At 48.4% G+C, this 13,786-nt stretch overlaps 1 protein-coding gene across 1 annotated transcript; it reads right to left on the bottom strand.

The window, feature by feature from the left end:
• PSP-I (porcine seminal protein I) lies at nt 855–7,867 on the bottom strand. Its single transcript, NM_213837.1, is given in 5 exon segments — nt 855–1,136; nt 2,143–2,327; nt 4,135–4,270; nt 5,139–5,168; nt 7,817–7,867. Coding segments are annotated over 5 exon segments (402 nt in total). The 5' UTR covers nt 7,863–7,867; the 3' UTR covers nt 855–1,131.

The following is a 13,786-nucleotide window of genomic DNA, read 5'->3' as shown; positions in this document are numbered from 1 at the left end:
AAGGAGGGGCCCTTTCCTGGAGAAAACCATGCACGGCAATGGAGGCCCAATGTCCTGGAGCCAAGCTGAGCAGATGACACCAGGTCTTCCGTGGGCACAGTTACAGGAGGGCAGCCACTGCGGACACAGATCCACAGGGCTTGTGCCCTGAACACCTCCCCTCATCCAGGAAATCTGTCCTTCACTGTGATAGAACCAGGCGTTTCCTGGGTGGATGCGGCACAGCCCCAGCCCAGCCTCCTGCACACTCCACCGGCTTCCCGCGGATCCCACTGTGGTCGCACACGGTGCAGGACCTCCACTGCCCCGGCCTCTGGTTTCTTCCATTCACAAACCCAGGACTCCGGGCACTCTGCTGCTGGTGGCCGGTTCCAGGCCTAAAGGAGCTGAGCCCTTCAGGGGCCACCACGGTTTGGGATCCTCCTGTTTCCTGGTCTGATACAATGCAACAGCACGAGAGGCTGATGCTCCCAGAAATAATGTGAGCTGTATGTTTTATTCTTTTCAGAACTTTTGAAGAAATTCCGATGTGGTATAATTTAGAGTTGGCTGGTGGGAATCAGAAGAAAAATTGAACACATCCTCACCTAATATTCTTTATCATCAACCACACGGCCATAAACTTTAAGCAAAAAGCTGAGCCAATACCCATTTCTGTGTTTGTGGAGGTTTGTCTCATGCAAGAGAGGGAAAAAGTAAATCGGCAGCACTCCTGTCTCAAGACAGGCCTCCGACAATGAGAATCCCTCTGATGATAAGACCTTCAGGATATAGAGGGACTTCAACCACTCTCTGTGATGCTTGAGGCGCCAACGCAGGAAATGAGGATTTTCAAACTAAGACAAATCCAGCTTCAGCTAAAGAGACTTTATTCCAAAAGATGACAGCAATAAGTAAATGATCCGAGCATAAGATTGGCACGTATTTAAAGCTCAGAAGAAGAAATGTTCCCTAGCAGGGAAGACAGGAAAGGCTGGGAAATCTGGAGTGGGAGGGACCAGACGAGCAGCTGCGATTAGGTAGGTGGCCAGGAGATGGCGCTCCTCGTGGTCACGGATTCTGGAGGGGTCTTGGTGGAAGATCACGCTCATCAGCAATGCTGGTCCACGTTTAGGCAGGAGGCAAAGGTCACTAACCTGTGAGAGAGAGAGCAGTTTAAGTAGAGTTTGGTTAAGTCAGTGTAACAAGCAATTTCTTCCATTTGACAAGTGGGGGAAGATTCCAGGTAATCATTAATGAAAGAAAAAACAATTTGGGGGATTGTTGCTGGTTTTCTCTAGGTTACATGTATGTACATATATACATATATAATTGTAGGCATAAATATTTACTAGCAAATATAAACATCCTATAGTATACTCTAGACATACATTCTACAATATTTCTTTACACCTACATATTTGCTACAATCTAATATGTAAGATACACACACACACACACACAAACACACACACATTTTGTATACTATTTGCACTACATATGTTAAATAAATACACGGGAAAATGCCAAAGGGATTTGAATAAGACCAAGAAAGGGAGTTCCCGTTGTGGCGCAGTGGTTAACGAATCCGACTAGGAACCATGAGGTCGCGGGTTCGGTTCCTGCCCTTGCTCAGTGGGTTAACGATCCAGCGTTGCCGTGAGCTGTGGTGTAGGTCGCAGATGCGGCTCGGATCCCGCGTTGCTGTGGCTCTGGCGTAGGCCAGTGGCTACAGCTCCGATTCAACCCCTAGTCTGGGAACCTCCATATGCCGCGGAAGCGGCCCAAGAGATAGCAACAACAACAACAACAAAAAGACAAAAAAATAAAAAAAATAAAAAATGAATAAGACCAAGAAGGGAAATATTATATTTGAGGAAATTGCCAGATTATCAAAGTGAAAAATAAAATTTGTAAAAGAATTTTCATGGCAAGTCTTCCCAACCCCAAATCTGGGAGGCAGAAATGCTGGGATAGAACGGGTGTCTGTCTCAGAAGAAGCTTGCTGGTCACACTGACTCGTGCTCACTCAGGGATAGTCAAGTAGCACTTTGATTCAACATTGTTTTAACCTCCTGTAAACACTCACACGTCCAACTTGCCACAAAGCCATGCGGGGCCAGGGAAGAGCATCTCATCAGGGTCCTGTCCCCTCCAACCTACCTTGTGAGTCACGAAGGAAAATGATCTCATAGGGAGAGGCTGGGTGGCCAGAATCTCTCTTGTACTTGACCGTCATGCCTGAAGAACCGCGATTGAGGATACTTAAACCTTCACAAAATTTCCCCAAACTCTTAGATCCTGGGGCTCCCTCTAGGATTTCCACGTACTCCTTCCCACAGGTGAGGCTGGTGGGAGAGGGAAAGGCAGCATCAGCATTTGGGATCCTGGTCCCTCCTGCAGGCAGCCGCCCCCTCCTGGGACTTGACACAGTCACACCCCTCTGCTCAGCAGACCTTCCAGGCCTGGTGCCTCCAGAGAAGGAGAGTCAGCCTTTGGAAGAGGGGACAGTCGCCCAGGACCCTCCCGCCTCCCCCTGAGGACTTGCCTCCACCTGGGCTTGCAGGGGACACCCACATCCCCTGGGCAGCCCCACTTATGGCTCAGGGAAGCCCACGCAGGACGCTGGGATCGGGAGTCACTGTCCCTCAGGCCACTTGAGTGTCACAACACAGCCCACCCCATGGAGCATTTCCTTGGGCAGCAGCCACTGTGTCAGGTGAGGCCCACACATGACAAGGGACATTCACTGCTTATTCCTCCCTGCATCCTGGGCACATGGGGACCAGCCCCCCAGCTTGGCCTCCAGGACCAGCAGAGGCGAGAGGGGCGTCCACCTCCACGTCCTTGGGCCAAGTGCACGTGGATTGTCACCCTCCTGCTCAGGCCTCCTGTCTCTGTCTCCTGCCCCTCAGACCTGACCCCAGCCTGTCATCCTCACTTAGCCACCAGCGTGTCCCCCACACAGGAGGGGCCCGGGCCTCTCTGGGCTAAAGCAGGACACGGCAGGGACGTCTCACCAGGACACACACTTGGCAGACTTTATGCCACTTTGCTCTGGGACAGACTGATTCCTTCCTTGGAGCCAAGGATGGTCAGATCCAAAATCAGTCTTTGCAAAAGTCCGCTGGACAATAAGAGGAAGTTTTCAGAATAAACCGTCCCTCTGCCCCTTCTAGAAATGGTGATGCAGGAAATGCCTGACCCCCTCCCCCTGATGTGGTCTGGGGAGACGGTCTCAGCCCTGCTGTGAGGCAGCATCTCTAGTTGTCCTCATGCTGCCGAGCAGCCCCTGAGCCTGGTGGGGGTCCTGCCCTGTGGAAGGTCTGGAGGGGAAGGGTCTCAGTCACAAGATAAGATCGCTCATCAGAGTGAGCTATGAGCTGTGTGTCACTCGGTCTGCCATTGATGGAAATGTGGCTCCAGTGTTAACATCAATGAAGAATAACCTGCTCTAGAAATCCTCTAAATTGTTGGTACATTTGCAAAGGATTTAATTGGTCTTATCATTTCATTCATTCTTTCTACCATTTATTCATTCTTTCATTTATTCGTTCAGGTATTAGCTAAAAAATTAGTCCCAATTTCTTGTAGGTACAAACTCAGACATGGGCCAGAGTGATATTTTGCTATAAATTCCACCCACAGTTTGGCATGGGGTCAGGGATGGGGGATAAATCAGAGAAAGAGCTCTCCTCCTGTGGACAGAGTCAGAAAAGGGGTGTTGGGTGTGATGGAAAAATTCATTCTCCATCAAAATCATGAAACACAAAATGAGGCCCTGAGCAGCAAGCAGGTGAGTCTGGAAGAGGTGGGGGATGATTTCAGGTCGAGGGGAGCAAAGCCTCAGAGCTGCGCCACAGGGTGCTGGGTCCCCAGCTCAGGGTGTGATGGCTCAGCTCAGAGAGGGTGGGGAAGGGGAAGAGGTGAGAAGGGAGGGGGGGTCCAGGGGTGTCATGAGGGGCTGGGAAGGCCCATGTAAGGAGAGCAATCTTTATCCAGTAGGCAGGGGCCCCTGAAGGGTGTTCAGGGGGAGTGGAAGGGAGTCAGGATATATGTGGATGTGGGTGCTGGGTGAACTGGAGGAGGCCAGGAGGGGCACTTCCCCATAAAACTACAACATCGGCAAAGAAAACTCACATCCTGAGGACTCACTTGAGAGTGGGTATCGACACAAGAAGTTTATATTTCGGGTCCACCTGGAGAGTCCAGACACATTCAGTTTTGGGCCCTTTATAGGTGAAGATTGTCCCATAGTCATCTGTGAGGCGGCCACCACAGGCATGATAGTCTGCAACAGAAGAAAAGATTTCAGCCTCCAGGAGCAACAGAGGCCTCGGGGGGCTCTGCCATCTATGGCCCCACAAAACTGTCAATGGCCCTACCTTCCTGATCCCACAATTACCACCCAACATCCACCATCTACGTCTGATGACCCACAAAAATGTGGTTTTTATGTTTTATTCTTTTAAGAATTTTAAAGGAATCTTCATTACTACAATTTGTTCTGACATCATCTGGAAATAGAAGAATGTAACACCTCATCAGAAAATATTTTTTACCAAGAGATGATCAAAATAGCAGATGCCTCAGTGATATTTAGGATCAAACAAGTTCATGTTTTTTCCTAGATTGGAAATCATGAGGTAAATCAATCAAGTTATTAAAAAGTCTCCCAAATGATGAGGCAGCATTTCCCACTGGACCAGCCTCCCCTGCCGCAGTCACTCCCTCTCCCTTGAGACTCTCATTTCTGACACTGAACATGGTGCTGCCCCAGCCCTCTGGGCTCTAGCCATTTGGAAGGGACTCCCTCCCCCTGTGACACCTGCTCTGTGGAGAAGTGGCCCTTCTCCCTGCCTAGTGAGGCTGTGCAGGCAGAAGGGCAGGGCAGGCTCCCTGGGCTGTGGAGGAGGGAAGGGGGCTGTGGAGGAGGGGGTCCGGGAGGAACATGGTGAAGGTCATGACAACTCAGAGGAGAGGGGACTCTAGGGATGCTTAAGACTGAAGCATAGGGTCAAGTTCAGAAATGCCAAATTCTTTTGACCAAAAGAGTAAAATGATACATGCTTTTCCAGGAGAGGCATTTGAACTTCAACCCCCAAAGCACATCTCCTTGTGAGAAGGGGGAAATGGTGAATAATTTTGTCTGCACTTACCCAAGCCCCATCCTGTTGAAATCAGTGTGGCTGAAAAGACATCAACACAGAAAAGAGAAATGAAAAGATGAAGTTCCTGGTAGGTCAGGGCTTTAGTACAGACGATGCCCACACTAGGAAGAGGGGATGGGTTTCAAGGGTTGGTGCTGAGCACAGGGAGCAGAGAACACAGCCGTCCTCACCCTGGGAAAAACCTGGTCACACAGGGAGGGCAGAAGAAAGGTCTGGGCTCGTCCTTCAGAGACGGCACTTGTTCAGCTGCTATCTCATCCTTTCTCCACTTCCACTTAGTCTCACATTCCCACTCTGGAGCCCGGTCAGAAGTCAGCTCTGAGGAGGATGACCCGCTCATCCCCGTTTTCCCAAGAATTTCCTAGTCTGAGCATCCTAAGATCCTCTCCTGAGAAACCTCTCAGCCCTGGCCTGACCAAGACGTTTCATTACCCGAATTAATGTGCACTTTTCTTGTCAATTATTTTTTAGGTCCACGATCAACTTGCTGTTAGACTGAATGAACTGAATAAAGCTTTCAACTGAGGAGAAAGGAATCATCTCATTTATGGAGTTTCACTGTATCAGGGACCTGAGCTCCATGCTGTTTCAGGGGCCCTGGTGGCAATCACATTGCCTCGTGCCCTTGATGTGTCCTGTGGCTTATCCACATGATGTGGTGAGTGGACACAGCACTGCTCAGGATTCGGATGGCGCTGGGTCTCCGTTCCCTGGGCATGAGAGCTGGGTGGTTTTAGACAGATATTTACTCTCCTAAGCCTTAGTCCATTCACCTGCAAGATGGGAATTTAGCAGTAACTGGTTCCTTGGTTTCCAGATGATAATCCACCTCTCTGTGCCTCCGAGCCCAGCCCGTCCGCTCCAGCTGCCATGTCAACCTTCTCTGACGTTCCTCTCCTTTCACAACTAGATACTTAATTCCTCCGTAAAAACAAATCCACAAATGCTCTGGAAACTCTTTGACTGTAAGTGACAGCCAGGACCCTAAGAATCCACCTCCAGCTGCCCTTCCTGGACCCTGAGGTGGTACTGGATCCTAGTGGGGAGTGGGCACCAAGGAAACCTCCCCAAGCTGGGGTGTCCATCACGTCTGCTGTGGGCAACACACGTCAAGATTTGCCTTAATGCAGGACTCAAGCAGAGACTCCTCAATCTCCCCATCACTTCAAGTGATGTCTCTGGAAGGACCCACTTTTTTTTTTTTTTCTTTTTAGGGCCATACCCACAGCACATGGAGGTTCCCAGGCTAGGGGTTGAATCGGAGCTATAGCTGCAGGCCTACACCACAGACACAGCAACACCAGATTCGAGCCGCATCTGTGACCTGCATACACTGCAGCTCATGGCAATGCCGGATCCTGGGATCAGAGCCAGGGATCAAACCCACAACCTCATAGATCCTAGTCGGGTTCATTAACCACTGAGCCATGAAGGGAACTCCGCAGGAGATTTATATTTCTGAGGACTCTCCCAGTCGTGTCTCTCCTCACACCAGCCCCAGGGAGCTAATGAGAGCTAGAATGAGCTAGAACAGAGGGGCAGAGAGTCGGGGGACTGTGTCAGGTCACAGCACTTACTCTTTCCGGGGGGCAGTAAGCCAGTCTCTCCTATGTTTCAGTCAGCTGCCTTTTTGTTTGCTGACTTCATCAGAAAGAAAGAGGATTTTTTTCATACCTCCAACCAAGGTCTCAGGGTGGCCGTGGTCTGTGGCTGCACAGTTGTAGTGACTGGACCAAAGCCTTCAAATGCTATCTGGGAGGGACAGGTGACCGCCCTCCCCGCTGAATCATAACCTTATCCAAGGGATGGCAGGCAGAAATGGATAATGGTTTTGAAAGAATCCTGGCAGGAGTGGTGAGGAGACCAAAGGTCAATAACAGAGAGAACAGAGGAGTGAGGACAGGATAAAACGAGGGGCTGGAGGAAGAAGGGGAGAGGATGAGGGGGGACAGAACTGCACAGAGAGCAGCAGGGAGCCGCAGACAGATGCTTCCCTGAAGAATGGGCACCCGCGCCCCTCCCAGCATCCACAATCAGAGCGGGTCTCCCTGGGGGGGGGTCCGGGCAGTCCCAGCGCCCAGCCCCCTGCAGGGGAGGGGCTGTCCCTGTCAGCACAGCCTCAGCCCCTGCTGGGAGCTGCTGCTTCCTGCTCTTCATTCCTCAGCATGTCTTGCTGCCAAGTCTCATCCTAGGGCAGAGGCAGAGCACCTCCAGCTGCCAGGGGCTTCTCCAGGGCCCCACTTCCCCCTCGGATGCCCTCTGCCCTCAGGTCAAGCCAGGGTCCCCCCTCCAGCACCCACACAGTCACCCCGCTGAGAACACCCCAAAGCCCAAGCCCCTCTGCTTCACCTCCTCATCCAGGTCGGGGCTGAGCCCTGGCTGCCCCCCAGGGCATCCTGGGACTTGTGCTAAGGCAGGAGGGAGGGGGCAGGGAGGAAAGGGAGGCAAGGACAGGGGCCTAGAAAGGGTTTCCAAACCCAGGGTCATGGCCAGGCTGTTGGCCCCCTCCTCCCCACTCAGCATGAGGCAGGCGTCTTGTTGGAGGGGCGTGCCTTGCAGACTGTCACCCCCAGAGCTTCTGGGTCTGCACCAAGCACCCTGCACAGACCCCCTGAGCTGCAGAGGAAGCAGAGAGGGGCCAGGAGCAAGGGCGGGGCCCGCCTCACCTGTACTGAGCAGCAAGGCCCAGGGGATGGCGCTGCCCAGCTTCATCTCAGCAGCCTGGCCCCAGCCTCAGCAGTGAGCCTGGCCCTGGAGGCTGGGGCTATATAGCCCAGCCGCTGCAACCTGATCTCCTCCCTCCCCCTGGGGCCCAGGCCAGCAGGGCTGCAGGGGCTGAGGTGCTGGGGGCCTTGGCTTGCTCAGAGGGAGGGGTGCATGCTCAGCACCCTGGCCTTTCTCACTGGGTCTTTCCCCACCTAGACTGGGATACGACGCCTGCTTTCTTCTCTTCTTGTCCCCTTTCTGTCATCCTGGATGAAGGGTAACAGATTGGCCACAAGCACCAGGACCTCCTGTTGGGGAGCCGCCCTGCCTGGGGTTAAGTTACTGCACTTTCACCTCCGTGAACCTGCATGAGTCTCACCCCACCCTGGACAGGACAGGAACTGAGACCCACAGAGACCAAGGCACTTGCCCAGAGTCACAGGGTGACAGTGGTAGAACCAGGACAGGGTCTGAGCTCCTGGCTGCCCGGTCTCAGAGCTGTCCCATGTCCCTCAGGACAAAGTCACACGAAGAGCCCCCAGTCTGCTCCAGGTGTGGGTCAGCACCCGTGGGGCAGCTGCAGTGCACACCACCTGTGTGTGGGCGTGTCCACAAGGACGTTAGGTGTGCAGGTGTTTCTATATGTTGTATATTTAAGATACCAAGACCACACGGCTCAGTCCAGTGAGAGCATCCCAGTTTTGACAACCCAGCAGACCTGCAAGTGCAAGACAGTTTAGCAGGTTCTCCGCACATTTCACATGATTTTCCACATGGCTCAGCTTTCACTCCATATTTATTTACCCAAGGAAATGAAAATGTATGACCACATAGAAAATTTTCCGTGACTATTCATAGCAGCATTATTCATAAGAGAAAAAGAACAGGAAAGACTCAAATGTCCAGCCACTGATGAAGGGGTAACTAACACCTGGTCTGTCTATAGAACGGAAGTCATCCTGCCATAAAAAGCCATGGCCACCCAACTGCCTTCAAGGACTGTCACCACCAGCACACCAACCAGGAGAGCCCATTCTGCTGACATTAAACAACTCTGAAGTTTTCCAAATCTTCCAAAACTCCTTCTGAGCCCAATGTGCTAAAAGTAGTATGTGTCTGGCTTATTTGCAGCATCCAAGAATTCTTGTAATGACGAATTTCTGTCACTAACCAGCTTCTCCAAGGCTAACCCTTTTCCAGGCTTCCAACAGTATGAATGAGCCCTGTCCGTTTGGGACTCTAGATGCATGAAAGCTTCAAGGATGTCCTTCTTTATGTCTGGCTTCTTTCCTTCAATATGAAGTTTCTGAGATTCGTTAATGCTGTTTTTGTGTAGCACATGGGTTTTCACTGTTGGATAGTATTCTTTGTTTTTGCTTTTTAGGCCTGCAATTGCAGCATATGGAGGTTCCCAGGCTAGGTGTCAAATCAGAGCTACGGCTGCCTGCCTACATCACAGCCGCAGCAATGAAGGATCTGAGTTGAGTCTGCGACCTACACCACAGCTCACAGCAACGCCGGATCCTTAACCCACTGAGCAAGGCCCAGGACTGAACCCTCATCCTCATGGTTCCTAGTCGGATTTGTTTCCTCTGCGCCACAGCAGGAACTCCTGATTAGTACTCCTGTAGGTCGATGTACAACAATTTCTTTCCCACCATTTTTCTCTGGGTAGAAATTTAGGTAGTTCCAGGATTCTGCTCAGCGGTGCTGCTCTAAGAATTCTCCTACTTTTCTTTGAGGGATCAGATAAAAACATTTATACTTCTAGTGAGAAGTAGAATTCCTTTTATCGGTTTTCCAAACTGATTATACCCGTTCGCACGCCCAGCATTGACATATAATAATTGGCATTTAAATTTTATATTTTAATATTGAATTATATGCTTAAATTTCTACTTTCATATAATCCACTTATTTTTAGTATGGTCACATACATATTTTGACTTATTTCTACACTTTTATAAGGTTTTTCTTGCATCTTCTCATTAAATTTTTTTGTCCTCTTCGTGCTTCCTCTTTACTTGGTACAGTGTTCTGATTTGCCATATTTTGCTCTAATGATTTGGAGATAATTGTACATTTTTAGTGATTACTTTAGTAATTTAAAAAATACTACTAAAATTAGTTTTTACCTAATAAAATGTACATTTATTTTACACTTAAAGGATCAAACACACAAGAGTCAAAATCCACAGAATTTAACAGCTGTTCCTTGAATAACCCCCATCTTGCTACAATGAATAGATTTTTAAAATAGATCGTTTAACCCAACAGAAGTGTTCTTTGGGCAGTCAATGTTTAATTAAAATGTTTTCTCAATTTTTATGCTCACCATTCTTATATTTTCTTTGTCTTTCCCTCTTAGTTTTTCCTCCTCCTGAACTGTTTCTCAGTGTTTTAGTGAAGCTGGTGGGTGGTAGCACATTTTGTCTTTGGTTATCTTACTTAGGTTGGATTTGCAGTTCTAGTGTTCTGGTTACTTTTTCTTGTCCTTTGAAGATATTGTTTCATTGTGTTCTGACTCCTGTTATCACTCCTGAGAAGCTGTTTGTTTAGCTACCATTTCCTTGAATATAATATGTACTTTTCATCTGCCCTTTTTAAAGATATGCTGCGGTACATGTATTAGGACCTTTGGTTTTATTTACCCTACACTGTCCTGTTGTGGTCTCTGCATGTGGGTGGAAAAAAAAAAAATTCCGGATTCAAAGCAAAGTGTAGAAAAGGCAAGTTTATTGAGGCAAGAGACACTTAACACAGTGGGCCGACTTCCTGACATCAGGGAGAGCCAACCCTAGGCTCATGGTCATGTCTGTTTTTATAGCCCAAAGGTAAAGGAGTGCCAGGAGTGGTCTTGCCATACACCTGTTGACCTGCTGATTGGTTGGAAGGATGGGGGCTTCTGATACGCTTGCTGGCTGGGGAAGGATGGGGTCCTGGGATACACTTGGTTCGTTGGGGGCGTATGTTGCCCCAGTAGGGCAGGGTAAGGAGTGGGCCGCATACCTTTCCTAGTAGGGGGCAGGAAGGAGTAGGCCAAGTTGCTGGGGTGGGGAGGTCCTTAGGGACATTGTAACAATTACAGTGAGACAGGTGGAATGATAAGTGTCTGGTAATTCTTATCTTGGCTGGAGGCTTTTTGAGTTTTATCTCCTTAGAGAAGCCTTGAAGTCCCACATTTCCTCCTTAGGGCATCTTGATTGTGAGGATTCATAATTTCCATCTGTTCTAGAAAATCTTGCCAAAACTCGTCAAATATTTCTTGCCTGCATTTCATCCCCTTCGTCTTTGTGTGTGTCTATAATTTTGATGTCTTTATAGAATTTTGATCTAGCCTACGTCTCTTTCATTAAAAAAATTTCTTTATATTTGACTGTAACACTATAATAACCCCCCAAATTTCCCATAAATCATTAATTTGATCTTGGATTGTGTAGCTGAGAGTGTATCCTATGAATTTCAGTTTTATTTCAATTATTATACTTTTCATTTCCAACCTTTCTAAATGATAAATTTTTTCATATTCACCTGCTCTATTTCTGACGTGTCGCAATTAATTTTTTTCTCTTAAAATAAAAGTGACAGCTCATTTGTCCTTCTTACCCATCCTTTCCTTCTCTTTTCCTGCTGGTGGGCAGGAGTCAGATACAGAGGGTAAGGGGTGACAGGAAGGAGTCCCACAGAGGCCCCTCAGCATTGCATCCGTCAGTGCTGGGGACACAGAGTGCTGAAGGAGAACGGAGCAGTGAGGCCTGGAGGCAGCACACCTGCTGGCTCAAGTTCATGGGACAATGAGGTGGGACTGTGATGGCAGCTGAAGGAGCTGGCATTGTCAGGAGACTGTTGCACTGAGCAAATTAGTAACTTGAGTAAGCAAATATGTTGCTATTTGGGAACCTAAGATATTTTTAAAAATGAATGGGGAAATGACAGAAAGAACTAAAATATTTGAATTAAAATTGAAATTAACATGTTATCATAGTGATATGTGTGCACATATATGTATGTATGTATGTGAAGATACAAATATACATATGTGTATTTCCCAGCTCCGCCCACTGAGAGGACTTAGAAGCAATGAGCCCAGTAGCAATGAGCACGCCAAGCCCCACAATTTGATTTCTGAAAAGCACACCCTACTTCAAGGAACCAAGACTCCTTGGAGAGACGGCTCATCCCAAGGGCTGTGGCAGGGGGAGTATAAGATGACCTTGGACATCTTCTTGCACCAGAAAAGAAGGAAATACACAAAGAGGGATGGGAACGTGTTAAAAGGACTCAGGAACCACCTGGAAGGAGCCCTCATGGTCAAATATGATACAAACTGAATATCAGAATATGTAATGATAAAAATGGAGCACAGCTATTGACTAGGATAGCTATCAATAACTTCCTATTAATATTGAATAGGAAATTAATACAAACAACTAAGATAGCAGAAAGATGACACTCGCCCTTAGAGGAAAAGTCCACCAAATAACTGTGGAAGAAATCAATCAAATAAAGAAGTCACCATTTCATAACCATCTTAGTTGTCTAGGATTTCAGACAACCTGTTGTCTGAATTCAGGTAGGAGTTGTCAGTAGGAGCCAGAGTTAGTGAAAGAGAGGCAAATAGAAAAAGCATCATAACAAAATCTCAAAATATCTTCCCACAAAATGCTATTCAACTACAAAGGGAAAGATGCCCCCCCAACCCCCCGCCAGAGACACCAGACTCTGTCAACATGAGCAGGCAATGAAGGTTAAGGTCACCATGGGTGGGCTGGTTTGACATCAGGTGCCCCTGGTGTGAGGCACCGAAGGAGCAGAGCGTCGGTCCTGTGATCACCTGGCTAAGAAACAGCAGACCAACCTGGACGGAGAGACATTCTAGAGACGTCAGGTCCCACCCTGCTGAAAACTACCAAGGACATGGCAGGCAGAGAAAGACTAGGGAAGCTTTCAGGTTGCAAGATACTTAAGTAAGATACATGAGAGCTAAATGCTCTGTGTGTTTCTGAGTGGCTCTTTTGGACCAAAAATGCAAGGGACCTTCAGGGGACTATTGGTAACATCCTAGTGGACTCTGTGGCCTGGACAGGAGGGTCTTAGGAGAGCTGATTTCTGAATTGGCGACGATGCAGAAAGATATCATTGTTCCGCCTTATTCAGGAGACATGGGTCACCTTGTCTCCAGCTCCCTCTCAAATGGTCCAGAAAATTACTCATGACAAGAGGAATAAACAGAGACAGAGACGGTGGTGGAGCAAATGCAGTGAGTTGTTAATTAGGAGGATCTCTTTAGGGCGACAGTTCTTTGTGTGATTCTCACAACTTTTTGTGGGTTTGAAAGTATTTCACAATAAATTATTTTTTAGAAAATAACAAATTATGCCTTCAATGATTCCATGAGTCGCCTTCAAGATACTTCTTACAGTCTTTTCAGGAATGTTCTTCAAAATTAACCTGGAGTGACAAGGTGAATGCATAGAGATGGAAGCCGAGTGGGGGCCGCAAGGCAAGAGAGGACCGTTGATGGGCCCAGGGCTTCATTTAGGGCTGATGAAAATGCCCTGGAAGCAGATGGAGGTGAAGGATGCACAGTGTTGTGATTATACAAAATTCCACTGAAATGCATTTTAAAATGGTTCATTTTACGTTGTGTAAATTTCACCTCCTTAAAAAAATTTCCCCTGAAAAAATAACCCGGAGTGCATCTCTGCACCAATTGTTGATTCTGATGGCCACAGTGCCTAGCATTTTGCTACCTCTGTGTTGTAACTGGGTTTCACAGATCCATTTGGAGTGGGATGTTTTTGCCTCTCTGTGTCTGTCTCCTCTCCCCTAGTCCTATCCCCCCTCCCCTAGGCCTGTCCTCATCCTCCGCCCTCAGGCTCTCATCTCTTGGTCTTAATGGTTTTACAGCTACCTCCACGTGGCTGATT

Source organism: Sus scrofa, chromosome 14 (assembly GCF_000003025.6).
Source record: "Sus scrofa isolate TJ Tabasco breed Duroc chromosome 14, Sscrofa11.1, whole genome shotgun sequence".
NCBI classification, from domain to species: Eukaryota; Metazoa; Chordata; class Mammalia; order Artiodactyla; family Suidae; genus Sus; species Sus scrofa.
This window is presented reverse-complemented; position numbering and strand designations above follow the sequence as displayed.